Source organism: Porites lutea, chromosome 4 (assembly GCF_958299795.1).
Source record: "Porites lutea chromosome 4, jaPorLute2.1, whole genome shotgun sequence".
Lineage (NCBI taxonomy): Eukaryota > Metazoa > Cnidaria > Anthozoa > Scleractinia > Poritidae > Porites > Porites lutea.
The window spans coordinates 8,037,512-8,063,453 of record NC_133204.1 but is presented as its reverse complement, the minus strand read 5'-3'; the positions used below and the strand labels follow the sequence as shown (position 1 = coordinate 8,063,453).

General features: G+C 38.4%; 2 protein-coding genes across 2 annotated transcripts; both read right to left on the bottom strand.

The window, feature by feature from the left end:
• Positions 1-4,849: 4,849 nt before the first annotated feature.
• On the bottom strand, positions 4,850-13,454 carry LOC140934938 (vesicular glutamate transporter 2-like). Its single transcript, XM_073384493.1, has 10 exons — positions 12,999-13,454; positions 11,230-11,263; positions 10,818-11,017; positions 9,893-9,980; positions 9,205-9,300; positions 8,660-8,781; positions 8,018-8,170; positions 7,184-7,313; positions 5,892-6,130; positions 4,850-5,025 (listed from the first exon to the last, which is right to left on the bottom strand). The coding sequence occupies exons 1-10, from the start codon at positions 13,356-13,358 to the stop codon at positions 4,858-4,860; spliced, it is 1,590 nt and encodes a 529-aa protein (XP_073240594.1). The 5' UTR covers positions 13,359-13,454; the 3' UTR covers positions 4,850-4,857.
• Positions 13,455-16,418: 2,964 nt separating this feature from the next.
• LOC140934035 (vesicular glutamate transporter 2.1-like) lies at positions 16,419-25,942 on the bottom strand. Its single transcript, XM_073383718.1, has 11 exons — positions 25,670-25,942; positions 23,983-24,211; positions 23,641-23,674; positions 22,712-22,911; positions 21,493-21,580; positions 20,577-20,672; positions 20,065-20,195; positions 19,134-19,283; positions 18,550-18,679; positions 17,789-18,027; positions 16,419-16,890 (listed from the first exon to the last, which is right to left on the bottom strand). The coding sequence occupies exons 2-11, from the start codon at positions 24,199-24,201 to the stop codon at positions 16,726-16,728; spliced, it is 1,452 nt and encodes a 483-aa protein (XP_073239819.1). The 5' UTR covers positions 24,202-24,211; positions 25,670-25,942; the 3' UTR covers positions 16,419-16,725.

Sequence of the window (25,942 nt, the reverse complement as noted above, 5' to 3'; positions counted from 1 at the left end):
GGGTTGCATGTCGCGGGTGCGGGTCGAAAGTCGTGGGTGGGAAAAATGTTTTTTGCGTGAAATTCAAGTTAGAGTTCGAGGTAGGTAATAGCAGGATAATTTTTAGTGGCTTAGATTTTATTACCTATAGTTATTAGTCACTTTTAGTCATTTAACTCAAACTCTAACTTGAATTTCACGCAAAATTTGATGACAGCGGTAAACTTTTAGGCAAAATCCCGAGCGAACAAATTAGTTTCCTCTGGTAATTTCGACGGGAACCTGGTGACAATCATTTCTAGAGAGTTGCCTAGATCCAATTGGATGTACATCAGCTTTTTAACTGATTCAGTTGTTAGAAAAATAGCTTAGACCGACCAAGCTAAAAAAGTGATTTTGTTAATATTATCAAATTTAAGTTCATTGAGGTTTACGCTATCGTATCAAAATTTTCTTACATCTTCTTACATAAAGAGTTGCTCTTTGTTCTGTAGAAAGCCGTGAGGTGACAACATACCGTAAAATTCCGAAAATAAGCCCCTCCATGTATGAGCCCCTCCCAATATAAGCCCCCCAAACTCGTAACGCAAAAAAACCCCCGATAAATCGCCCCTTCAAATACAAACCTCCAGGGACTTATACTCGGATAATGCCCTGAATTCAAAGTAAAACAAAGCAAAAACTGCACAGGAACACATAAATTTTTGGATTTACAAAAGAACTATTACGTGTGCCAAATGATTGCAGTCAAAAAGTGTCACTGTATATTGCTGTTTGCGTAGTTCACTCTTCAGTCTTGGCTTGGATTTCCTTCGTCCATATAGTCAAAGTACTTGCATGGCTGAGGTCTAGAAAGATCTACGTCCTCAAGGCGAGTTTCAGTAAAAACTGACGTGCTGCAAATTACTGACATAAATTTCTTTCCGACTATAGGCTAGCCTACTTGATTTTAAGACGGACATTTCCCCCCAAGAAAAAACCTAGCCGATTTTGAAACGCAAATTGCCCTCCGTATATAACCCCGTCCAAAAATAAGCCGCTCAAAAATATATATATTGAAAAAAACGGTAATGGAAAGTTTAAATCCATAAATAATTAATTAATGCAAGATATTTCGGCAAAATCTTTTAGCACAGACATTTCCTGAAGACGTTTATAGGTCGCTTTTGACGAAGTGTGTCAAGAAAAATGAATTCTCCTAGCTCTACACCAGTCAGACCATCGATTCTAAATTTATAAGTTATGTTTAATTTTTTTTGACAAGGGCAAGGAATAAAAATTCATTGATTAGACCTCAATAATTAACGAATGAGTTTTCCAGCCGAAAATATAACTGGAATGAATACAAGGAGATTATCTTTTTATAGTCCCTTATGATTTTATCAAAAGGCAGCCCAATTTCAAATCTGATTTTTCCGACCTAAAAAGCTGGAAACTATTCGATAAACTCGTAGTTTTAGAGATGTTGTCAAGGGTAGGCTACACGTAAAATCCCTCCCTTTTTTATACCAATACATTCTTGTTAGTTACATCATGAGAACGATCCATAACGAATTTCCAGAAGATGTATCTGCCTCATAACACCTCATATCCAGAATCTTTTGGTGAGGTTGCATTATCTTAGCCCAAACTGATTTATTTGCGTTTGTCCTGGGTTATCGAGACGAGCGAATGAAAATAAAACATTTTATTCTCTCGTCGGCTTACTAACTGAGAGCCTCAGAACAAGGCTAATTCTGGCTAAAATTGAATGAATGAGCTATGACTGAGTCCCGTCGATGAACTAGTATTAATTCGCGACCCTAGCTGTAATAATACCTGATCGTGTTGCATCCAAGGATGTATCTTCATCGTAGAGAACTGCAAAAACTATGCATAATACTCTTAACCTCCAAGTGGTCAACAGTAGTATCCTCTTTACTTTTTAAATTTTAAAGCAGAAGGGCCATCCCCATTTCATTTTTTCGAACTCGAAGAGAATCGTAATCATTTTTTTCATTTTTTTGCTGATGACGTCGCTCATTGGGATTACCGGCAGATAAAACCGGGACTGATTCAGCGACAAGCTTTTAATACCCGAACACACAGTGTGGGGTTTCAATAATTGTTGTATTTAGTATTAGAGGCATCTGAATGACCAATTTCAGTCTTCGGCAAACATTCTTCTCTCGTTGGTACAAATATAGTAAAAGCTGCACTACTTTCTTTGACAACTTCTCCACGATCTTTTGACTGTCAAAAGGTACTTGATATTAGCCTTGGCAAAGACAGCATTTGGAGTACCATACTGCCGTGGGAATCAGTCAAGTTTTAGTGGATCTTTGGTTTGGTAGCCTTCGAGAAAACATACAGCCCGTCCTAATCGTCCACCAATTAATTGTGCGTTTTTCAACAACTAGCTCAATCACAATTAATTAAAATCGCCCTCGCCTGCTGATAATCTTTGATCTGTTTTGGTTGAATTTGTCTTTTTAAAATTCACCCATTGCATAATATCCAAAAGCTTTTTCCTGTTCACTAAAAGGAAGAAAAATGTGCAGCTTCTGCAGTTTCAAAAAGCGGATTCCATACCACCTCACACTACTTCACTAACAATGATTACATATCATTAGCGAAATTACTTTCATGTACAAACCAAGGTGTAGTTTAAGTGTTTAGAAACATCACAAAAATTATATATGGAAATGTTGCATTAAGTCAAGGTCAAGTCTAGTGTTTTGAGGCGGCTTGATCCGGTTTTTAGGTAACAATACACTGGGACTGACAACAGCGACGGCCACGAAAACGTCACTTAAAAAGGGGATTCGCGTTTTTTCAAGCTTTATCGCCCTTATTCCATCTTGTTCAATTCGCCAAATGTTGGCGAACGTTTTAGAGTTGAATTTTAAAGGCCTGTTTCGAAGTTAAAGAAAAGAAAGAGAAAGTCGTTGATTGTGTTCGAGTCCTATACAAAACGTGAAATTAGGCAGTTTCACGTCGTAATCTTGCAGTGACGGCTAGAGAGGCACATAAAGCGTACCAATCTAAACCTCTTCCTTTTTTGCCGTTTTCGTTGCTGTCGCCGTCGTCGTTGTTGGTGCTTGAGAGGCCGATTAGCGCAAATCCAGGATTAAGATTTTGTTCTACTTTTTGCGTTTACTTTTCTATGTATTGCCTAGAGTAACGTTTTGTGTTATCATAACTATATCTCAGTAAGTAGTGAGTAAAGGCTCATTTACAGTATGTCGTAAGTTTGAGTTGCATGTTCTTAGACAAGGAAACCTTGCTTAAAATTTGGGTTAATCTTGGGTTAAACGTAACCATCTTTCTAACAACCGGGCTACACTACACAACTATGCGCTACACTGCAGTATATCACCTCAAGCAGTTGATTTTTTCCGTGCTAATATCTTAAGCAAACTGTATTTCGCTCCCTCCTTCAACAGATGTGACAGGACATTCGCTTCTGATTCGGATTCATGAAGACGCCAGCCTTCATAGTAATCACGTGGTTATTATCGCGACAATACACAGCGAAATAGAATGCGGAGTGCTCTGTTCACATGACCCGAGCTGTAGGTCTTTCAATGTCTGTGGAAATGTAAATAAACTTCGCTTAAGCAATGCCACTTATCAGGACTTCAAAGACGATTTTCATTGGAAAATCTTGTGTTCATATTACTGTGCAGTTATTTGAACTGCTCGTCAGCAGCTTGTGATGGACTGTATCATTATGCGGGCTATCCTCTTCTTTCTTTCATAACAAAGGACAAGGTAACTCCGAAAATAAAGGATATTGCTTTTCTAATCGCAATGTGTTTATTTTCAGTAAGAGACATCAACGTTTGCGTTAACCTGTGCTGCACAAAAAAGTACTACATTAAAAAATATCCGTCGTATACCACGATGATTCGTACATTTTGTTAGGGCATCGAGACTATCGTACCTTGCTCTGAAAAACCATTATGATTAATTGCTATTGTTATCATTGTTATCATTGATGGTATTATTAAAAAAAATAAACCATGGAATTTAGTCATAAAGGCCATGACATAAACATAAAATCTACAATTCACTAATCTATTTAAATACTCCGTGTTTGCATTAATTTTTATACAGTACAATTCTGCTAGCGCCCCTGCATATATAGGAAAGCATTCTGGATCTCCTGAAAGCTCTTTTGAACACTTTCAAGTTGGATAGGTTAACCTTTTCTTAAGCTATGGGGCTCTACTGTCGCGCTTCTTCGACATTCGCCGAAAATCGATCGAAAACGTATATGAGTCGGAAGCCACGCTACATTTGCCTTTCGAAGAGGTATTTGAAATGTATGTAGCCATTGTTTTAGACTATGAAGACAATAGCTACTCTTGTAAATATAAATTACAATTGTAAAAGTTTTATTAAATTGACCCCAGTACTGTAGATACTTACAAAAACTCAACTGTCGATTCATTGTCGTCATTCATGAAATGCCGCAAAGAAAGTTTTCCTTCAAACGGTTACAAATCTAATCAGGTTTTTATCAAGTAAAATTTATCTATTAATTTAAAGTTAGTTATGCAAGTGACTCAGTGTTACAACATTGTCTAAACATTTGTACCCCGAGAAAACAGTCTACATCTCTCGATGCCACCATTGCATTCCCCGAGAAATGACGTCTATCAAAGGAACAAGAAGAAATTTCTATACTGATGACGTGTCACTACCGAGATGTGGATGGTGCTTCTAATTGGTTAAAGCAAATTTTCAACCAATCAGAAACACTACCCCCATTAGGGTAGTACGCGTCATCAGTATGAAATATCTGCTCGTTTTTTGGACGTCATTTCGCGGGGATTCCAGCGGTAGCGTCGAGAAATGTCGGTTTTTTTCTCAGTCTAGAACATTTGAAGGCATTTAACTTTGCTCTGCCATGCGTAATTCCTCTCTGCCTTCTTTTTTCGGACCCTCACGGCCTGTCGCCCATGGTTGCAACTCGGCCGACATCAACAGACAAAACAGAAACATTCCTACGACGTATATAACAAAAGTGATCCAGAACACTGTCTGCCATTCTTCAGCTTTCTAAAGTGGGACAAAAAGAAAAAACACTTTTTTGTAGGCTTAAAAATGTTGGAGAACAGTGAGAAAAAATATCATGAAATCACGGGCTTTTTTCTTCATGTTTTGATGAAGATCAATTCCGGCGAAGATCCATCGACGCCGCCGAAAAGAGTGCCTCAATACTGTAATTTTGCCAAGTTTGAAAGTGATACGCTAAACTTTTGACGAAGGTATAGCTCTCCAAGCTAGCAAAATTTTACCGGCAGACGATGCGTATGGTAAGACTGGTGTAACAAGTAGTTGTCCCTTACCATACTAAGAGTCTACACACGGCGGTAAAATCTTATGAGATTTCTTCTTTTTAAACAAATAACTTTGAAACTTGGCAATTGTACTGCCGTAAATCCTTTATCCCGAAATTTGCGTTTGATTGGGGTGAGGGGGGGGGGGGGGGGGGAGGGGGGGAAGGGCTTAATAGAGGGGGTGGACTTATTTGAGAGGGGAACTTATTTAATGGTATAAATTCTCTATAAAGAATTAGAAAAAGGCAAGCTCAGGCACATGAAGTTAGACGTCATGCAGTCGAGAATCAAAAACAAATCCGTACTTCTAGTACTTAAATAAACCATTTCGGATCAGTCTACATGAAGTGCACGTGTTATAGTGGTGATGAATCGGATGCAGTCTATCATTTAAGAATACGGGGGAAGGGAAGGGGGCTTAAAAGAGGGAGGGAGGGGCTTATTTGAGAGGGGGGCTTATTAGAAGATTTAAGGCCGGGATTTATAGCATCTGTTTGCAGCGGTGTAAACCGATTTTCACTCACTGGTACATGTCCAAAGTTTTGAAAAAACCGTTGGACGGTCTGTTGAATGTAAGTCACTGACCTTATTCGCAGTAATAAATCCAACCATCATAGGACTGAGAAAACCAGTTATTGTTCCCACTGTGTTTGTCAGACCCATGATTATACAAGCATACCGCGGAGCAATATCTAACATGTTAACATTATACCCAGAATGCATCAAACCAGAGGCAGCGACGCCGATACACATACACGTGACCGCTATTGTGGCTGTTTTGGCGTAACCCGCGGCAACAATGAATGTGCCTGCTCCCAAGGCGCCTGAGAATTAAAGAAAATTTTAAGGAGAAAGAACTAATTTGTTGGAACTTCCAACTGAATAGTCAGAGGATTGAGATGTACCCCTCAGGGGCTAGTAAATAGAATGTGAAATGAAGTCATCATGTTAAATAATAATAATAATAATAATAATAATAATAATAATAATTAATGATAATGATAATAACGCTGATAATGATAATGATAAAATATTTATAACGCGCCTTTTTTGTGCAAATATGATCGAAAGCAGTCTTGTGGTTAGTTGACGTCAATGATGTTCAGCGCCTGATATTATGCGTGGTTTATAAAATGGATAATATCATAGGTGACGAATTACTCCTTAATTTTGGCGCGAAATTTCAGCGTTAATTTGTAATTTCACATGTGAAATTACAAAATTGCCATGGCAACCTTACGTACGTCTCGGTGTCAAGATGGCGACGAAGTTTTAAATGTCATGAATGAAGATGTCAGGGCAGAAAAAGACGCTTTAGAAAACCTGAACACACGAAAGAGCACATCAAGAAGGATTCTAACAGGTATTTTGTCGAAAAACTCTGAACTTAAGCCAAATTTAAGCTCTAAACGTTCGAGAGAGTGCAGGAGTTCTCGATCGATACGATCCGGGATAAACATGTCAAAAATCCAAGATATCTAACGTAATTCGTCATCCATGATATTAAAAGGTAATCAAATGGTATACTCGTGAAATTAGGGAATAATTTCACTTGCGTTTTGTCCAAATCCTAATAACTTCTCTCGCCTAAAGGCTCGGGAAATTATAAGGATTTGGACAAAACGCAAGTGAAATTATTCCCTAATTTCACTCGTCACTATTTGATTACACATACTAATTAGGGAAAGCGAAGGCTAATATTGTTAGAGTTTGGGTCATGGCTTGAGGAATCTAAAGAGTCTCTTAAGTTTCATCCTTACTCTCACCCCCTCCCCCCCTTTCAACATTCCCTTCTCTCAAGCAGAGCCCAAGAGGCGGTAGATCGCTCCTTGTTAGACTAAGGCCTGAGAATTTCAGAGTTTCAAGACTATCCTTACCAACAGCAAAATATAGCCTTCTGACAGATCTGGTACTTAGTCCTCTCCTTTGCAAGAGATCAGCCGTAATGCCACCGAAGGGGCCCGAGAGAGCTTTCACCAAGAACGGCGTGGCAGCGAGGAAACCCATCTGCGCGCAAGTAAGAGAAGGGAATAGTCAGCCGGTCCAAAATGGTGAACACTTCTATGATTACCAGAAATCAACTTTTTTAGAATAATTCTAATAAGATTTAATGTGAACAGCTAATGTTTCTTTTGTAAATAATAAATAATGGTTGAGGATCAAATGAAAACAAAAAAAAAGAACAGCTATCTTACAGTCGAACACCTTGATACGAGAGAAAAAGAGCAACGCAAGTTTTCCCATTACAGAGATTATTTCTTATTCAGAAGCCTTTAGAGGTCTTTAGAGATTTGAGAAAGTTTTTTGGCGTGTTCGTAAAAAATAGACACTTTTCTCTTTTTTTTTTCGTCAGAAAAGTCTACAAGGTTATTTTTATTGAATGAGGCTAAACCCACTACCGATCGCAAAGCGTTTTCCCGCCAAAGTGACGCTGATTCACGCTCGCGCACTTCTTATGTATTGCAATTAAGAAAATCTTGTTCTCGCAGTCGTCCTCGTCTTAGATCGAATCTAAGGGTCTCTTGTGCTAGCCTGGACCAAGAGAGAATAATCTATTCTCTCTTGTCTGGACCAAAGTTTATGTTTAGAACGGACAGGTCTTTTGTTCTAGGGTAAATTTAGACCGTAGTCTTTCGAACACGAAATCAAGCGGTCAGAAAATTAGTCCACACCATCTAGTAATCAATTTTTTGCCTTTGAGGTTTGCATACCGTCTGTATATCGAAGTGTAAGATATCAAGAAGGAACATTGGCAAGCAGATGAGAATGGTGTATAGTCCCCAGTCTGAGGAAAGGTTGCCAAACATAATTCCCCACACCGGAACTGATGTCAGAATGGACTTCCATGGAATCGCTGCATTTTCCTAAATCGTAAACAAAACAACTTAAATTAAAATAGAACAACGTAACCATCGAAACGTATGTATCGCTTGACAATGCGGTAGCAGCGCGCGGTCTCACTGGCTACCTCGACGACACATGATATTATCATATATGATGAATGTCTATCTCAACAAATGTCTCTGAGCGGGTCAGAATTGTAGTTTTTACTCATGAGTTTTGACCCCAACTTTGTTTCATAGTCGATCGACTTAATTCTTTTTTGTTCTAAATCAAAAAATCACTATATGACTGGTCCGAAGGTTGATTTTTCTTCTCTCCACTCTAAATGAGATGTAGTTTTTCTGGAGAAAACGTTAACATTTTCCCTTTAATTTATCTCATGATTATCTGACTTTAAACTAAGTCATATATAATTTTAAAAGACTTGCTATTTTGACTGCAAGACGTATGTTTTAAGAACATATAATTATGTAGTTGTGACCTTAATGCCACACAATATTCTGACTTACGTTTCCTTTATCAAAGCTTCGTTCGATGTAATTTCTTTCATCTTCTGAAATAGTTGGATGTACTGAAGGTGAATCGTGAACAACCAGCTGCCAGGCTACGAACCACAGTATTCCAGCCGCTCCTGCATGACAACATAATGTAGCAGTTAGGAGTATATATTGCTACCAGAGGTTATTCTTCCATAACTTAGACAATTAGCAAGACAAATTTGGTTGCTTCAAGGCGTATTAAAAAGAAAATAGCCTCAAAAACGGCTTTGCTTTAGCTCCCTTTATTGCAGGTACCCATTTAGGATGTATGGACATTGGTAGATAGAGAAAGTGAGAAGCTAAAACGCCATAGCCTGACCAAATTTAAGTCCTAACCACCAGATACGAAGTGGGAAGCGTTCTGTTCATAGAGGAAATCATTTTACCATAAAATGTTTAGATGTCTGATAAAACTTCTAGTTTTTCAATCCTTAATTTCACCCTATAAATGTTAAATTAACAATGTTAAATGCCATGATACTTATTTTCTTGGTTTTTCTTGACGCTGGACTCACCGAAGCAATAAAATACCGATGCCCAGCCTCCATCAAAACCATACATTGTTAACAGTCCAGATAATGGCATGGTTATGATGGTGCCCACGTGACAACCTAATAGACAATAATAAAAAGAGATTTTCAGTCAAATGAAGATATGATCGTCGCAGTAGTAGTAGCTTTTTAAGCAATTGCGAATCAGATCAAAACAAACTTTTGGGTGCTTCGTTGGTATTCCAGCCTATGGCCTTTGCAGCGCTATACCAAATGAGCTATGAAGACCCACAAATTGGGAGCACGCCAATTTGTTGAGTTCATCTTATAAATGATACATGGAATGAAGATGGTATAAGCTGCGGATTCCATGTTAAATGATGATATTATCGTCGCTGTTGTAATAGCAATTTACGCAATTACAAATTAACCTGAAAAAAAAAATTAAAAAAAATAAATGACAAAAATAATTAGACAGCAATGTCATAATAGCTGCGTAGCGGTGCCATTTTCTGAAAAACTAAGACAAAAAAGATTCTTCAGCACAGCAGCAAATTTCGATTTACTCTTCAATAATAAATTTCCTATTTATATTCTTCTTAGCCTCAAAGGACATCATGGACTAGCAGCTCAACTAAAAATTTGACCAGGGAGATAATACTCGCTGCTACTAATCCAATATTTAAAGATGGCAAGCTCCGTGCAGTCTCACCTGAAATAGCCATGGTGACGAGTGTTGTTCTCTCCAAAGGCGGAGCCCATTTACTCCATATTGCGTGGTTACATGGAAAGACAGCGCCCTAAGCGATAAGTAAAAAAAGTACATCACCCTACATTTCATTTTCGGCACAGCAGTAACACAAAACGTACTAAGAGAAGGTACTGCTGAACAGAAGATCTTTCATCTGAATGGTACACCATAGGATTTTATACACAGGCTCAAAAATTACAACTACAGACTAATCAAATAGTACTCAGTGAAAGTACTGTTAAAGAGGTTTAGTTTGAATGGTTACATGACAGGCTGATCAAGAATTTGGTCCACATACTCAAATGTTCAGTTAGGAGGACAATTAATGTCCTGTTTTAGAACTGATTAACTGGAAAGTTTCTCAGCTCTTAGGCTATGTTTACACGGCAGCGGACGAATTTTCGACCGGCTGAAAAATTTGACCGGACGATTCGTACACACTGAACTTTTCCATATATTTGCTCTGTTTACGGAAATGAAAACCGGCTTCAATTTTTGAAACTTTCGTCAGTGGTTTTACCCATGCACAGAGCGCTACTTAGCAAATTTTAAATGAGCGTCTCCCAGCTGGGTGACCTAGCGTCTATTCAACCAATACCTTTGGGGTACAAAAACTTTAGATGGTCATGGTAATCACACCGCGCTGGTCATATTTTCGACATTATTGTCTAGAAATTTGACCTCGATTTTGGCATTCAAAATTTTAGAACGGCTAGCCGTCTAAATTTTCGTACGGTGAAAGTAGTTTTGTGTTAATAGAACGCCTAAAAGCAATAATCTTCAACCTCGATCGACCGATCGCAAGAAATTCGTCTTGTGTGGTTTGAACGTAGCCTCAGTCTTTGCTATTGGAGTCTCGTATTAAAAAAAGGTATTCTGGGCATACCAGCATAAGTCCTTCTCCAGCTCTGACAGCTATTAATCCATATACACTGTACCGAGTAGCCACAGGAGTCAGGAGAGTCAACATGGAGGCCAAGAAAATGGCATATCCAAATATCCTGGTGCCGCCAAGCTTGAGTGCGAGGTAGCCGCCAGGAATCTGTAGGAAGGCGTAACCATAGTAGAATGAACCTAACACAATACCTATGAATAAAATCATATGATTGTTCTTTAGCAAGACGACTTGGAGGAACATAAGTAAACTTGAGCAAAGACATTTTTGAGCCAAGCACTTCAACCTTGCTCTCTTAGGCGGGGTTTTAGCGCGATTTCTTGTGCAAATTGTCTCTATACGAGTAAAGATGTTTGGCACTACAAATTAGCAACCGTCGAGGCATATCTGAAAAGTTTCATACCTTGGAGTTTTGAGTCCCAGTCAAACTCGGCTTCCTAACAAAACAGAACATCATTATAAGTTATCAACTGGAACTTAAGGTAACGACAGGCTTTCAATGGAAAATTAATCACATTTATACTTCGGTCTTTTTTTTAGTTGAATATCATTACTAATAAATAGGGTTAATATTGAGATGAGTGGGACGTTTCACAAAATTCCAAATTTATGTACCCTTGTATCTTTAGTCTTTCCTGGATCCCCTACCAGAGCATAATTTTATTTTCGTTCGTTGGTGCTAAATGTACTGATCTGCAAATATATTTAGAGGCTGTTTACATGGAGGGAGGAAGATCCTAGTACCAGAAAGATCCTAGAAGGCGGACCATCCTTCCGGCATTTGTTTTCTGTTTTCGATATCAATACAAAGGGTTGTACTCGTTAAAAACGCTATAGGATTTTCCTAGAACTAGAAAGATCCTAGCACCATGTAAACTGCCTTCTCTAGAAAGATCCTTAAGTACTTGGGAAAAACCATCAAAAAATGGCGGCAGGTCGTTCAGTGGCTAATCATGGCAATATAAAGGCCGACCATTTCGTTTGGTGTTACCATGAGCTGATTATTATGATAATTCTGTTGAAAGGTAGTTATCAACGCCAGCAAAGAAAGCAGAAGGGTCCAAGTTGCATTTTTGTTTTTTGTCACCCTCCATTTTTAATTCTTTCTCGACCCTTCTCCACTTGGGCACAACACGGACCGAAATTTCTGCATGTAAACCCGACTTAAAGTTGTTCCGCCTTCTAGGATCTCCCTCCCTCAATGTAAACAGCCCCTTAGCACATATTTCCGACGCACAGGCAGCCCTCGGTATCTGGTAGTCGGATGGCTGATTAAACAAACGGGCGTGCATGCCCATTGGATGTGTACTTGCCATTGGGTAGAGCTTCTGGCTTAAGAAATGACAAAAGGAAAGCTAAGCCTGAAGCCGAGTAGAAATTTGGGGAGAGAAAGGGGCAGCTACGCCCGTTTATTTTCTCCCCTTCCCCCCAATTTTGTCCCTCCAACATTTATTTGTGACCCTCCACAGAATTCTGATGCTAAAGGTGAAAGCGCGCTCACGTCTTATGGTCTTACATTAAGAAACCTGTTTACATGCGCGCTGAAATAATTAAAGCATGATGTTTCACTGATTTAAGCCCTTGCGCCTTAGAAACTGCAAGGCCCAAGTGTATACAGCTATTTCGAGAAAGGTTGCCGGTCAAAGACCTCGGACAACAAATGTGCACGCGACAATCCCGAAAGGTAGTATGGGATATGGTCAATACACTGTTCCTGACACTGTAGCTGTCAAACCTAATTTTGTTGCTCTCCTTTAGTACTCGTAAACATACGTCCATGGCCTCTTGAGCCACTCTTTCAAATTTCTTTGGAAACAGGGAACTTAAAACCACCCACAATAGCTTTCGGGATCGTCGCGTGCTTTTTTTCCAACAATCTCTCTCGAAATGGCTGTATGCATGACATGCAGGCGATATATGAACTTATCATGATTAACTTTTAAAATAATGCACTTATAAGTAAGATTTAATTGTTACCTTAAAATAAAACATAACACTGAAAGAGTGATTTCAGTCAACAAAACAAACTATTAACCTGTTTTTAAATCAAAACAATAGATAACGCATGAATGTTTCATAGCAGACTTTCAGCTAAAAATAAGATAGCAATTATTTGCCATTTTAAAATTAGGACTGGCCTTAAAAGAACAAAGGAAAAAAGTAAATTCTTACCCGGATAACGGTGTAGCCTTTCTGGTGAATTGTATGATTATTCACCATAGCGCTGATAGCGACATTCAAATTAACACGCAAAGCGTACATGTTCATAAAACCAAGGAAAGTCATTATCATTAGGATATAACGTTTAGGAAAGCTAAAACTTCTGCTGACAGCGTCACCACCTCTATCGCAATCAGACTTTTCAGTTCTCTGCTCTCCATTGCCATTTGTTGACCGTGTCTTTCGTTTAATTGTAGGACATTCACAGAATTGACAAAGAACTAAAAATCTTGACATAAAGCGAAAACAAGCGTAGAGGCTGTTCAAGAATCGAGTTAGGCCTGACTCCAAGTTTCCAGTAGACTCTTTCATCTTGGAAGTTTCTTTCTAGGGCACATCATCTTGGCGTTATGGTGCGGAAAATATTCTCGGTGGACACCTTATCCACGTTTGGTCGGCCATATTGGGCTTTTTAAGGTGGTTCATTTATAATTTTATTTTCTGCTGGTACTTTCATACATTTACCTGCATATCTCTGGTTATAACCAAGCAACGCATTCTTTGTAAATAATAATAACAAAAAAGGTTTCGTTAGAAACCTTTGTGACCTAAAACTTGTTTTATGGTAACACACAAAGTTAGTCCTATAGCAGCTTAGGGTATTTTGCGGTGGTATGAACTAATATATAATGCCTTATTTTTTACTAGCAAACATTCTGTGTGACTGAGTTGAAAAGAATTCCACAGAACTTAAGGCCCCGCTGTGAACCTACCTAGAGCTATTCGTTGGACGCACCTCCGTTTCGGTTGACTGTTATATTGAAGTCAGTGAAACACAACAAGTTAAACCTTTGTATAGTGGGTAATAGAATCGACAAGAAGTCTGGGACGCCGATGAGAAGTGTTAGGAGGTTGCTCGATATGAGAGATATAAGATAGAAGTTGAGTTATAGTTTTATCTGCCTTAGACGAGCAGTTTAAAAATTGCTGAGCTGATAACTATTTGCAAGGAAAGCACAAAGCATTCTTTTTGTCAATCACCCAAATTGATCAGGTTTGTTTAGTATAGTTTTATCTGCCTTAGACGAACAGTTTAAAAATTGCTGAGCTGATAACTATTTGCAAGGAAAGCACAAAGCATTCTTTTTGTCAATCACCCAAGTTGATCAGGTTGGTTTAAAAAGGTATAAAGTAATTTAGACTGCTCTGGCGCGGTGCTTCTTATGAACTTCTTTTGAATGTTTCTCGTAAAACGATGGGACCCGGGGATGGGACAGAGTTTTTGGTAAGTCAGTTAAGCCACACTTTTTTAAGCAAGAGGGCGTTTTTTTCTGTTTTCTTTTACTTGAGGGTCTCAGTGGGGTAAACTGTCAGCCGTCAAAATCGGCCTAAAATTTAAACGTCAGCCTTCAAAAATGTAGAGTATTATTAACAGTGAAAAGAAAAGGTTCCTTTTTTCCCTCGCAGGTTACGTTGTAAACAGCCCCATTCTTCATCTGATAGCCAAATAAGATCCACTCTTCCTCAATTTTTCACAGGATCATTTGCGGTTCATGTTGGGGGTCATTTACGGTCAAGGATCATTTGCGGTCCATTTTGGGGATCATTTGCGGTACTGTACAGTACCATTTCTGTCAAAAATGGGATATCTAAGGGTAAGGAGTTGGACCTCGGGGGCGGAACCTTTCCGTATAAAATTGTTGGCAACCCCTCTGGAGTCAAAACAATAATTTTGAAAAGTGGACAATTTGACTTGCAAGCCATAACTTTTCTTTTCTTGTGGGTACTAAGGGTGTTATTCACTGTATGCAAGATCCCACTACTTATTGGTAGTTTCTGACCCTTCGCTTACTGAACTCAGAAATAAATAAATAAAATAAATAAATAAATAAATAAATAAACGAACAAGGAAATAGACAACAGGACTAATAAACGGTAAAATAAGCAATATTAGTATTTATCTTTTTATTGCTCTTTTAACACTCTTTTTGTGATATAGCTCTCTATATAGCTGTATATGCGCTTAATAAACAAGGTTCAATGACGTAACCCCTCAGATTAAAGGTGATGTTACACGGGACGATTCGCAACGACGATTTTTAGTGCAACACAGCTTTGTAACATTGTTGCGACATTGTTTCAAAGGGTGCCAACATTGTTCCAACATTGCAACGCTGTGTTGCGCTAAAAATCGTCGTTGCGAATCGTCCCGTGTGACATCACCTTAACTAAACGAAGTTTAGAAATTCTTGAAGGACTTTTGAAAGTTTCCTTTAATTGATACGACGGTGGCTTAAATACGTGTACGTGTGGGTTTGAAGGAATAATGGTAAAACTCATTGAGCTAAGGGGAAGTAATACACTGGAAGTGAAAAATACATTTCTGTGTCTTAACAACTCGTAAATGGAAAATGAAAGCCTCGTTGTAAATTTCAGAAGATGAAGGGTGCATAAATATAAAGAGCGGTTCACAGATTCAGTATTAGTGCGAAAGAAATAAGCAAAAAATTCTTTAAATAGCGGTGAACTTTGGGAAATTTCCGGTCGAAAATTTAATATACTTAAAACCAAGGCAAAATTTTCTGAAAAGATAAGCTGTGATTTCAACAACGGAAGAAAAGGAGCGTAATACATTGGAACGGTTTAGTAGATTCATTCGTAAAACTTTTTAATCAGTAACAGCTAGAAAAATAACCAAATAGTCTACGTGACAACGACAGGCATTGCCAAACTTGCGAACCAATGACAGTCAAGACAACATTTCCTTTTCAAACCCAAGACCAGGTTTCATGAAGCATTTCAAGATAAAGGGGTGATTGGAGGGGGGCTTTTCCACCCTTTCCGTGTGTTTCTGTTTGTGTTTCTTATCCCGCTCGTAAGTAAATCCGCCCACACTACAGTAAATCCGCCCCGTACTACAGTGAAAAAAATTCTTCTTCGGGATATATGGAATAGAGCGTTTTTACTCACCTGGCCAGCATCTATGCTTATTTGCTGGTACAAAGAAAGTGTACAGTATACATAAAAAAAGAGAGTTCAACTCCCACAGGAATTGTTTGAGACAACAACATGGCTGCCGTTTCATTGTTTCAGAACGCTAATAAAGCCGGCGTGAAGTCATGTGAAAAAGCTCTATTGAGTCACTTTTTCTTAAAAGTTGCTTTATGCAACTGGACCCAGATCTAATATCTCTTTGGTCAAAAACCCCATAACAATTCTAACACTCTTATTAAGCGCTCAGGGGTACCAGTGACTGAGTAGTTTGCAGGCAGTCTAATCCGTATTTTTTCCCGTATTTTTGATGAAGTCAAATAAGGAAACAATTCTCGTTTCCTGACAATGCATGAGACACGCGGGGTACTCAGTTTAAGTTAAATTTTTACAGAGCAGCTCAAAATAATGTCCCCTCTAAGTTGTAATGTAAACGCCATGCAATGAAATTATAATTTTTTTATTCTGTGAGTAAAACCAACAACCTTCCAAAAAAGAATTAGCTACCAAGAAGTCTATCAATTAATTTTGGACTGTTGTTGAACTTGAACATATTCTTTAAGAGGTTAAAGATTTTTATTTCTGGTAACTAGGATGACATTTAGGCCTAGCCAGCATTATAACTTAAATCTGCGGATCATTATGGAGGAGATTCTTCTGTCTTTTGATCCTGTTTGCTTTCTTTCTTGTTCTCCTCTGTAGCTTTCTCGTCATCTTTCTTTTCTTCGTCCGATTTATCCTGCTTTTCCTATCCTTTTTTCTCGTCTCCTCCCTTTTTGTCGTCCTCTTCCTCTTCCTTACTCGTGTTCGCCCACGGCTCCAATTCACCTGACACCAGCAAACCAAAGATCACGATACCGACGATATAGACTATCGCAGTGATCCAAAATACAATTCGCCATTCACCCGCAGTCTAAAGAAAGAATAATTAACATTTGAACAGTTTAATCAGTTCTATACTTATTATTTTACTTTTAAGTATATTATACTTTTTTAAATGCAAGAAAGAGTTTCACTGAAACAATGTTGACATGAGATGCTCCGGCCCTTAGAACTATTATTTTTTCTGGACAAAATTTTACTTCAATTCTTTATTCACCTGAGTCAAGAGTTAAATAAGTTTTTAAACTAGTGGAGATATTTGTTAGTTTCATTTTCATCTAAAACACGGGACATAATTACAGTCGACTCGCCGTTAACGGCCACCTCTCTACAAAGGCCACTTTTTTTCGTCCCGGTGGACAAAAAAAATCCATACATTGACTCTTGCTTAAAACGTTTCTGTTACGGCCCCTATTTTCTGTCCCTACGGTGGCCGTTGTAAAGAGGTTCAACTGCAATCGTTAGCCCGTCTTTTTCAAGACGATGTTTCTTTCCATCATAGTTTTCCATGACCATTATATTATGAAAGAACATGAAACGAACATGAAATTTCTACCCTACGGCCTGTAGCCGTCTTGAATAAATTTTGGAGAGTATCTCCCTTTTGCCAGTGCTAAACAAGTAAAGCTTTCTGGACTTTTAAAGTTTTAGAAAGAAAAGATGATGTCACGGAATTTGATAATAATTGCATCGTTTTCAATCTAATCTTTATCTTCATAAGACAATAGGACAGTTGCATGATGACGTCATTTTACTACAACTACCAGAATCCTTGAGTTTGTTGTTTTCTTGTGCAAATTAAGGCTATTGTTCTTTAATCCGCAGCGGGATTAACAATTTAAATAAAAAGCAAAACCGAAATGAATTCTGGTAGTTGTGGTCAAATATCGTCATCGTGCAATTGTCCTATTGAAGAGGTTTGTTATTACCTTATTAGGAGTTAAAATCCCAACAATCTGCGGGCTGATAAAGCCTGGCGAAGCACCAAACACATTAGTTACACCCATGATTACGCCTGCGTACTGAGGCGCAATATCAAGAATGTTGACGGCGTAACCGGAAGCGTTCAGACCGGTGATACCGACACCAATAGTGAGGAAGGCGACAGCAAGAGCTGGAGACGAGGCGTAGCCAGTGATCAGTATAAATAACGACGCTGTTGTACAACCTGGAGGAAGGAAAATAAAACTCTCCATAAATTATACACGAGCGGAAATGGGTTGGATTACGTCTACAACGCTAGCTATAAATAAAGAGTGAGACTGCTCGAACAATTCTTGGTCCTCGAATCCTTTAAGTGCTTACAATGAAAAAAGTATCGCCAATTTTTTGGTAACTTACGATGAAACTAAAGAGGGAGTGCGTCGGGTTCGTCAAGTCTCGCAATAACCAAAGTTTTTATTTTAAAACCTGCATGTGGGATAGGTAAAGTGTTCGAGAGGCAATAAACACCAACTATAATTTTTCTGTTCTTTCTGTTAGTAAGCAAATTTAAACGGAATATTTTTTACGATCTTGTCTCCTCTTTAAAGATAAGGTTCTATTTTCATTACTTTCGATAACAAAAAGTTGCTGACTCATTTTGAATGCTTTAAGGATGAATAATACCCTCATGAAGATCACACATATTATCTTGTCATCAGTTGAATCGAAAGGTATTTCTTCAGCCACATGAAATTATTTATCTTACCAACTGTGAAAACGCATCTTCTGGTGTTCTTCACCGTCAGCTTGTTCTCAATGAGCCAGTCAACAAGAACTCCTCCTGCTGGCCCCACAAATGCCTTTACGACATATGGTAAGGCAGCTAGGAATCCTGTCTGTTAATCAAGGAATCAGAGGGACAGATTAATTTGGTATCCAAACATTTAACATTTGATGATTTATGAAAAGCGGACGTACGTTTCTTGTGCTGTGGGATATACATAACATCAATGACACAAACACCCCTTGCGTGCCAATTTTTAAGGGACCGTGATACGCAAAAACCTGTGGATTAGCCAATGTAAAGGTTTCAAACATAAATCAATTGTACAAGCATTCCTTGCGTACCTATTTTTGTATGTTTTTCTTAGGCCCCTCATACACAAATTAGTCTGCGTTGCCTAATTTGTGCTCCAAGCACCTCGTAGTTGTTTCTGTTAGTCTTTTTTTAAGGGCCCATTTAATCCGGAATACGTATGCATTGCAGTTTTTTGATAAAAAAGTTACGCAGGTCAGTGACACAAGTACCCCTTGAAAACTTGTTTTCGTTACGTTTGGCATAGCACGTACCTTAGCAAGATCAAAGTGCAAAACCTCGATGAAATATTTAGGTAGACAGATCAGGATCGTGTACATGCCCCAGTCGGCGGTGAAGTTCGCCGTTATGATGGCCCACACGGGACCGGAAGTAAAAATAGATTTCCATGGAACTTGCCCTTTCTGAAATACGAAAAAAAAAAATGATAGCAGGCTTAAGTTTGGTTCAAGTTTGCCTTAATCTAGTCATGTTGTGTATTCCTGTCTACTCGATTCATTTGTTACAAAGTAGAATACTTCTATCTTTTTGAAAAACTATAGAAAATTAAAATTCTGCAGTCAGGATAACTGCACATCTTCGAGACAAACGATTCATACCGTTAGTTAATCAAAAGTGGGAAAATGGTGACGTCGATTAAGCATTGGCCTTCTCACTAGACAAAATTAAAGAGAACTTTTTATGTTCTTGCGGTCCGCATCTAAGCAGCTTTTAGACCAACCTCGATCAATCACGAAAACTTAAGGGGACAAGGCTTTTTCAGTGTGTGCCCCTAAATTATGGAATTTACTACCATTAGATTTGCGTAAGTCACCATCTTTAACTGCTTTTAAGAAAGAATTGAAAACATATCTTTTTAAGCAATTTTTAGAGAGTGGGTTATTGTTTTCGCAAACTTTATGATTTTAAGACCTGTAATATAATGATTGTAAATAGATTTTTTAATATTTTCTGTGATATGTAAATTATTTCATTTTCCCTTTTTTACATTGTAAAGCGCTCAGGATATGAGCGCTATGTAAATAAAGTTATTATTATTATTATTATGTTTTAACGAAAAATAAACTGAATAAACTTCAACACATTGATATCAGTTAGAAATACTGTAAAGGCAGACCTCACTGTTTTGATATCCATTTGGAACACTCTTCCACCTAGTGTTTATTACATCAACTCTCACTTTACCTTTGCAGGTGGTAGTTGTGCTATACTTTTTTCTATGTGGTCTCGTTCTTCAGGGGAAATGGTTGGATGCTCGGATGGAGAGCCGTGGATCGCTAGCTGCCAGACAAAGAACCACAAAAGGCCAATTGCACCTAAACAACCAACTGAAAGTCACTGTTTGATCACGCGGTATTTTACTTGTATTATTTCACCCTCCTTAAATATAATGAATTTGAACAAAATTTCATTTGTCTTCGAAGGCTAAAAAACAAAGGAAATTCTGAATCAAACTAGGCTGGAGAATGGTTTAGCTTGAGATTTTACATATTACCCACTACATGCACAGTTGTCAAGATTTTTTTGCCGGAACCCAGACAAAAATCATAAAAAAGTATCTGCTCGCAAATTTCGCTATTAAAATACGTTCATGAAAACAAAATCACGAGAACAGACACAGCGTAAAAAGAATAAACTAAAGGAAGAAATTAGGTTTTCAAAAACATAATACAATTGATGTTCTTACAGGCTCTTACCGAAGCAGTAGAAGACAGACGCCCAACCGCCATCAAAACCATATTTAGACATGATACCACTAAGCGGCATAGAGAGAATGGTACCAACTGGACAACCTTCATGTGAAAAAAAAACAAGCGCGTTAGGTTTCTTAATTAGTAGAGGCCTGTGGAAAATAAAAAGTGTTGATTTCAAGTATTTTTTTCGGAGACGATTAGTGCACCTCGATTTGGGTAAGTGAATCTTTTCATATCCGAGTTGCTACAAATCTGAATGTCAAAAAAGAACTAGATCTGATTAAGATGCCAAAACTTTTAACACCAATAAAATCTGACTTGTGTTTTCTGCTTGTTTATGACATGATTCAGTGTTAAATCCCCCGTGTGATATATGAAAAACATTTTTTATATAATTCTTGCAGAGAATCGGAATCAGTATCGTTTGTCATCGGATTAACAAGCCAAAAGAACTGATAATGCTCTGGAAAAATACCGGTCAGTCATACAAGACCCTAAAGCCCTCAACTCATGCAGAGACTTTTCTCTGCAGTGAAAGAGAGCTTAGTGCCATAAAGCTAAATCTTTTTCTCAGAGATTGTAAGGTTTGCCTAATGTTAAGATTTATTTATTTAATTATGATTAATTATACATTAGTTGTAAAATTGTCTCTTAATTATTTCATTTAGTTGGGGTGACCTCCTTTAAAGGGATTGTTAAATCCTGTTGGAGGTTTTCCCCAGTTTTCTTGAATACAATTATTTCCTTGTATTTTTATAAGTGCATGAAAATTTAGTAAAGCTAAAGTTAAAAACGGCTCTGAAACTCAGTTAAGGATTCAATAACCGGCACATCTCTACAGGGTGAGTTGAGAAAGGTCTTTGAATGGGGGCCTAAAAGTAAAAGATAACCACATAAATGACTTGATGGCTTTATTTACCTGCGACAGTGATCGTGAACAGTCGAGTCCTCTCTGCAGGCGGAGCCCATTTGCTCCAGATGGCGTGGTTACAAGGGAAAAGAGCTCCCTTGAAGGAACCAAAAAATCTCACAGTTACAACTAATGTTTGACTGAGAGTGGTTCTTTCATTACTGCGTTTTTCAAAAACACAAGAACTCTGAGGTTCAAAAGCCGCCTTCACAATTGCGTTTTTCGCTGCCGTCAATCATAATTACGAGCACAAGCAACGAACCTTGAATCACAGAAACACACAAAACGGATCGAAATCAACCAATCACAATTGATAAACCATGACCTTTTGAACTCGTTGAATAAAACTTCTATTTCCTAAGAGGTTCAACAAGATATGGTTGACGGCAGCGAAGAACGCAAACGTCGGCTGGCTTTTGAACTTTAGAATTCGCGTGTTTTTGAAAAGCGAGGTAAGTATAGAGATGAGAAAGAGTATGTAAAGTTACTGCAATTACTTCTGTCACTTCTCCTTTCCTTTCCTTTTACCCACAGCAATATTCACTCAACTTACTCTTTGAAACCGACAGTAACACATGGATAGTAGTTATTACAGCGGTAAGGTAAGAAAGGAGCCAAATAGAATTTACAGTTGAGAATTGATCTGGACCTTCGTTTCCATTTTCGATTTATCAGAACTGAAAGAGAAATGATTAAAAAAAAAAAACAAAAAAACATTTCCGAATTTCCCATCCCTTCTGCGGTGGTAAGTGCGAAATCGTAGCCTTGAGAAAACAGCCGACTTTTCGCGACGCCACCACATGTTTCCCCGCGAAATGACGTCTGAGAAATGAGCGCAGAAATTCCATACTGATGACGCGTCACTACCCAGATCTGGGTAGTGCTTCTGATTGGTTGAATCAAATTTCCCACGCGGCACGACCAACCAGAAGCACTACCCAGATCTGGGAAGTGACGCGTCATCAGTATGAAATTTCAGCGCTCGTTTCTCAGACGCCATTTGGCGGGGAAATCAGTGGTAGCGTCGCCAAATGTCGGCTGTTTTCTCAGGCTAGCGAAATCGTTTATATAAAACTAGTCTTCAAATCTCATTAAAAAAGGAAACAACAACAACAAACATTTATTTCATGTAAGAGTCTTGCAGCTGACAGAATTTTGAAAAGGGTAGTATCGGAGTTTGGAAAGCGAATGGTTTGTTAAAATCGAGGAAATTAGTTAAAGAACCTACCAACGCAAGCCCTTCTATCACCCTGAGAGTAATCAGTGCAGCTACACTTGTTCGTGCCGCTATTGGCGTTAGCATAGTCAGGATCGAAGCAATCCCGAGACAGATTCCGAACACTCTTGTCCCTCCGAACCGCTGACCAAGCCAGCCCCCTGGGATCTGCATAGCAGTGTAGCCGTAATAAAATGCGCCAAGAATTGTTCCTTTGTGAAAAAAAAAAACGCGTTATCTTTAAAAAACAAGCAAGTGGTATTTCTATATGTATATCTTATCAACTTGTATCGTATTGGTCAGTTTGGGTCGACACCTGAGCCCGCTAAACGGTCATGTAATACTGGTCAGTGGATACTTTGTTTTGACAGCTGTCAATGGATCACAACATTGATGTGCAATATCAGATTATAGGCTCCCACACTAGCATCACACTAGCCGGAAAGTATAACATTTCACACTAGTTTCCTTTGGTGCGGACGGGCGGGTGGACGTACGGTCAGGCGACTAGCAAATTTTCTTTCATGTGCGGGTAACCAAATTTTCTTAGCTATGGGGCTGTGCTATCACAGAGACTTAAAATGAGCGTAAGCGTTCTCATATCTTCAAGTTTGATCAATTTTGGGTCTAGTATTAGACTGACATTGCAAAATGCTGGCGGTAAAAACGTTGTTCATAAGTTACGTGCAAGCGGACGCAGCAACTCCCACCATTTTTGGGCCAACAATGCAATGTTGGGAGTTGTTGCGTCCTTGTTAGCTGTTGTATGCAAACGGATGCGACAACTCCGAACAACACGCAGCAACACTCAAAAACATGCAACAGGATGTGCAAACGGACGCAACATGTAACATCCAACAATGTTGGGAGTTATTGGCCATGGCCAACAATATTGTGTCCGGTTGCACGGGGCTTTTAGAAATAGTGTGTAACATACCCACCTTGCAGCTTTGAACTCCAATTGAATTCAGCTTTCTTTGAAGGAAAGATAAACGTTAGCGTAATTGCTACTTGTTATTTGCATGATCTGATTCCAGGGGATTTGTACAACATAAACTATACAATGTATCAGTATTTAAGAAAAACTTTAAAGGGAGAATTTTCTCTTTCTGGCTAATTACAACGCCGTATTTAAATTCATTTTTCAGGATTTTTCAGTTCTCTGTTTTTGCAAAAGACATTCTTCAAATAGGGAGTTTTTAAAAGTATAGTGAACATTGGATTTCCTGTCAAAATTTCTGTTTTATTGCAAAGCAAGATCACAAAAGACCTGTAGCACATACCTTCTGTATGGTGAAACCATTTTGTTGAATCGTATGGTTATTACACATAGCTCCAATGGCGACACTAAGATTTACTCGGAGAGCGTACTGCACGCAGATACCAAGAAAAATCATAATGGCTATGATATAACGTTTGGGAAAGCTGCTTTTCTTTCCATTGCTCTTTTCACTCTCCTCCCCTCCCCCCTCCACAGGGTCGGGCTGTGGTGTGTCTGTCATGATAAGACTGCTGAATAAATGTTACAAAGCGTTCTCGAGTGATTTGTAAACAAAATGTACATGTGACAGAGGTCTCAGAGTATGTCAGATAGATTGGATTGAATGTTTAGCGGGAAGATAACTAAAGAATTAACTTAGGTTAGAAGCTGAAGCTCAAGTTTTTAACAAAGCGACCACAATTCTCCATGGCCTATACTCTTATAGACTATAGAAATGACGTCATAAAATGTTCAAAACTCAAGTGGAACCACGAGCCGCAGGGACCCTTTGGGCCTCAGTTTGACTAAAAATAGGGGGGACCGGGCCCCCTGGGCCCCTCCCTTGGGTCCGCCACTGCCAAAAGCTATAATTTGATAGACTCTGTTTTATTCTGGACTCTTATTTTTCATCAAAGGCACTGATCAGTGGCAAATACATGCATGAAAGTACTGCCCAGCTCGGATTAAAACAAGACAAAAAACAATGAAAAGTTTGCACGACTCCGCAACTTTTAACGCTTTCGGTTGACAATTGATTGTCACAATTGTCTGACAATAATTTTTACTGTTTCTGCATCGCCGAGCTCTTTCACTGAACATCGAGAAAGCCACTTGCTGGAAAAATACGTTTAACTTTTTTTTTTCGTATTGGAGAAAATGGACAATGATTGTTTTTATGGCAGAATGGTCATGGTGAAGTAGCCGCAATAATTTGCCTTTACTGACAGAATAGATGCTGAACAACAGGTACCTGAAGAAAGTGACAATTAACTTTTGACCGTAGGAAGCCTCTCTCAGTTTCGGCGCCTTGTAATGCCTTACTCTACCTTTGATTGATCTCTCAAAACACCCTCTGTTTCGTTATATATGCGCTTTCTAGCTCTCTTACAGCCAATAAAAAGAAAGTTTTACCAGCGAACTTCCAGGTTGGATAGCTTAAATATCGCTCTAGCGATAATCACTCAAGGCTAAATTATTTAATAGCAGCCAGGATTCGGGGTTCTTAAGTACATAGTCGATTTCCCATTTGTTTTCACTAAATTTGTTTGATATAAAATTTTTAGAAAACCTTACATGTTGTAGAAAACCTTAGACATTTTCATACAGATTTTTTCGCGGCTATTAAAAGGAAAATAAAAACGGATTAACTAAACGATATTATTGGAGTGCCTGCTTTCTGTACTTGAACTAAAAACTTAAACCGAAACCCTACAAAAAGGCTTCAATTTGAAAAGAAATGTCTTTTAAATTAGTTCATTTTATACTCGACCTTGAATTAGCTTTTAAAGTAAAGGGAATAATTACAGAATAATAAGATAATGCAATAATACGAAATGTAAGATTGTCAAGAACGCTGCGGCCGATAATCAAGAAAACTATTGCATCAGAATATGAAATGTCTTTGATCTAATTTCCCACTCTTCTAATAATATTTCATACCTAACACACAGAAAGCCCTATTTCTGCTGTCTGTGAGAGACAAAGCTTACCTTTAAGGAAAATCTGGTGTTGTATTTGTTAAAGTTGATATTTTTCTCAGTTTAACAGGTACATGTCTTAACTGTATATACTTGTCGTCGATAAGTTTCAAGGAACTCTTTCGTCGCTTAACACAATAGGATTATTTCTGTTTTTAAAAACAGAAAATTTCGGACGTCCTCAGACGGTTATGTTCCTCAAGTCGGCTCCTCGCTCAGTCGCTAATTTGACAATGGCAATATTTTTTTACGGATCAAAAATTCGGTGAGGAGAACCTGTCTTCT

What these genes read in the sequence shown, in the direction of transcription:
- LOC140934938 (XM_073384493.1), bottom strand. Translation starts at nt 13,358, where the DNA reads ATGAAAGAGTCTACTGGAAACTTGGAGTCAGGCCTAACTCGATTCTTG. An exon ending in GAAGCTTTGATAAAGGAAAC is followed by an intron (nt 8,171 to 8,659) that starts GTAAGTCAGAAT and finishes TTTACGATTTAG; the next exon opens with GAAAATGCAGCGATTCCATG. An exon ending in AAGGCTATATTTTGCTGTTG is followed by an intron (nt 6,131 to 7,183) that starts GTAAGGATAGTC and finishes TTTAATTCTCAG; the next exon opens with GCGCCTTGGGAGCAGGCACA.
- LOC140934035 (XM_073383718.1), bottom strand. Translation starts at nt 24,201, where the DNA reads ATGACAGACACACCACAGCCCGACCCTGTGGAGGGGGGAGGGGAGGAG. An exon ending in CACAACTACCACCTGCAAAG is followed by an intron (nt 19,284 to 20,064) that starts GTAAAGTGAGAG and finishes TTCGTATTTCAG; the next exon opens with AAAGGGCAAGTTCCATGGAA. An exon ending in AAGATGCGTTTTCACAGTTG is followed by an intron (nt 18,028 to 18,549) that starts GTAAGATAAATA and finishes TCCTTCCTCCAG; the next exon opens with GTTGTACAACAGCGTCGTTA.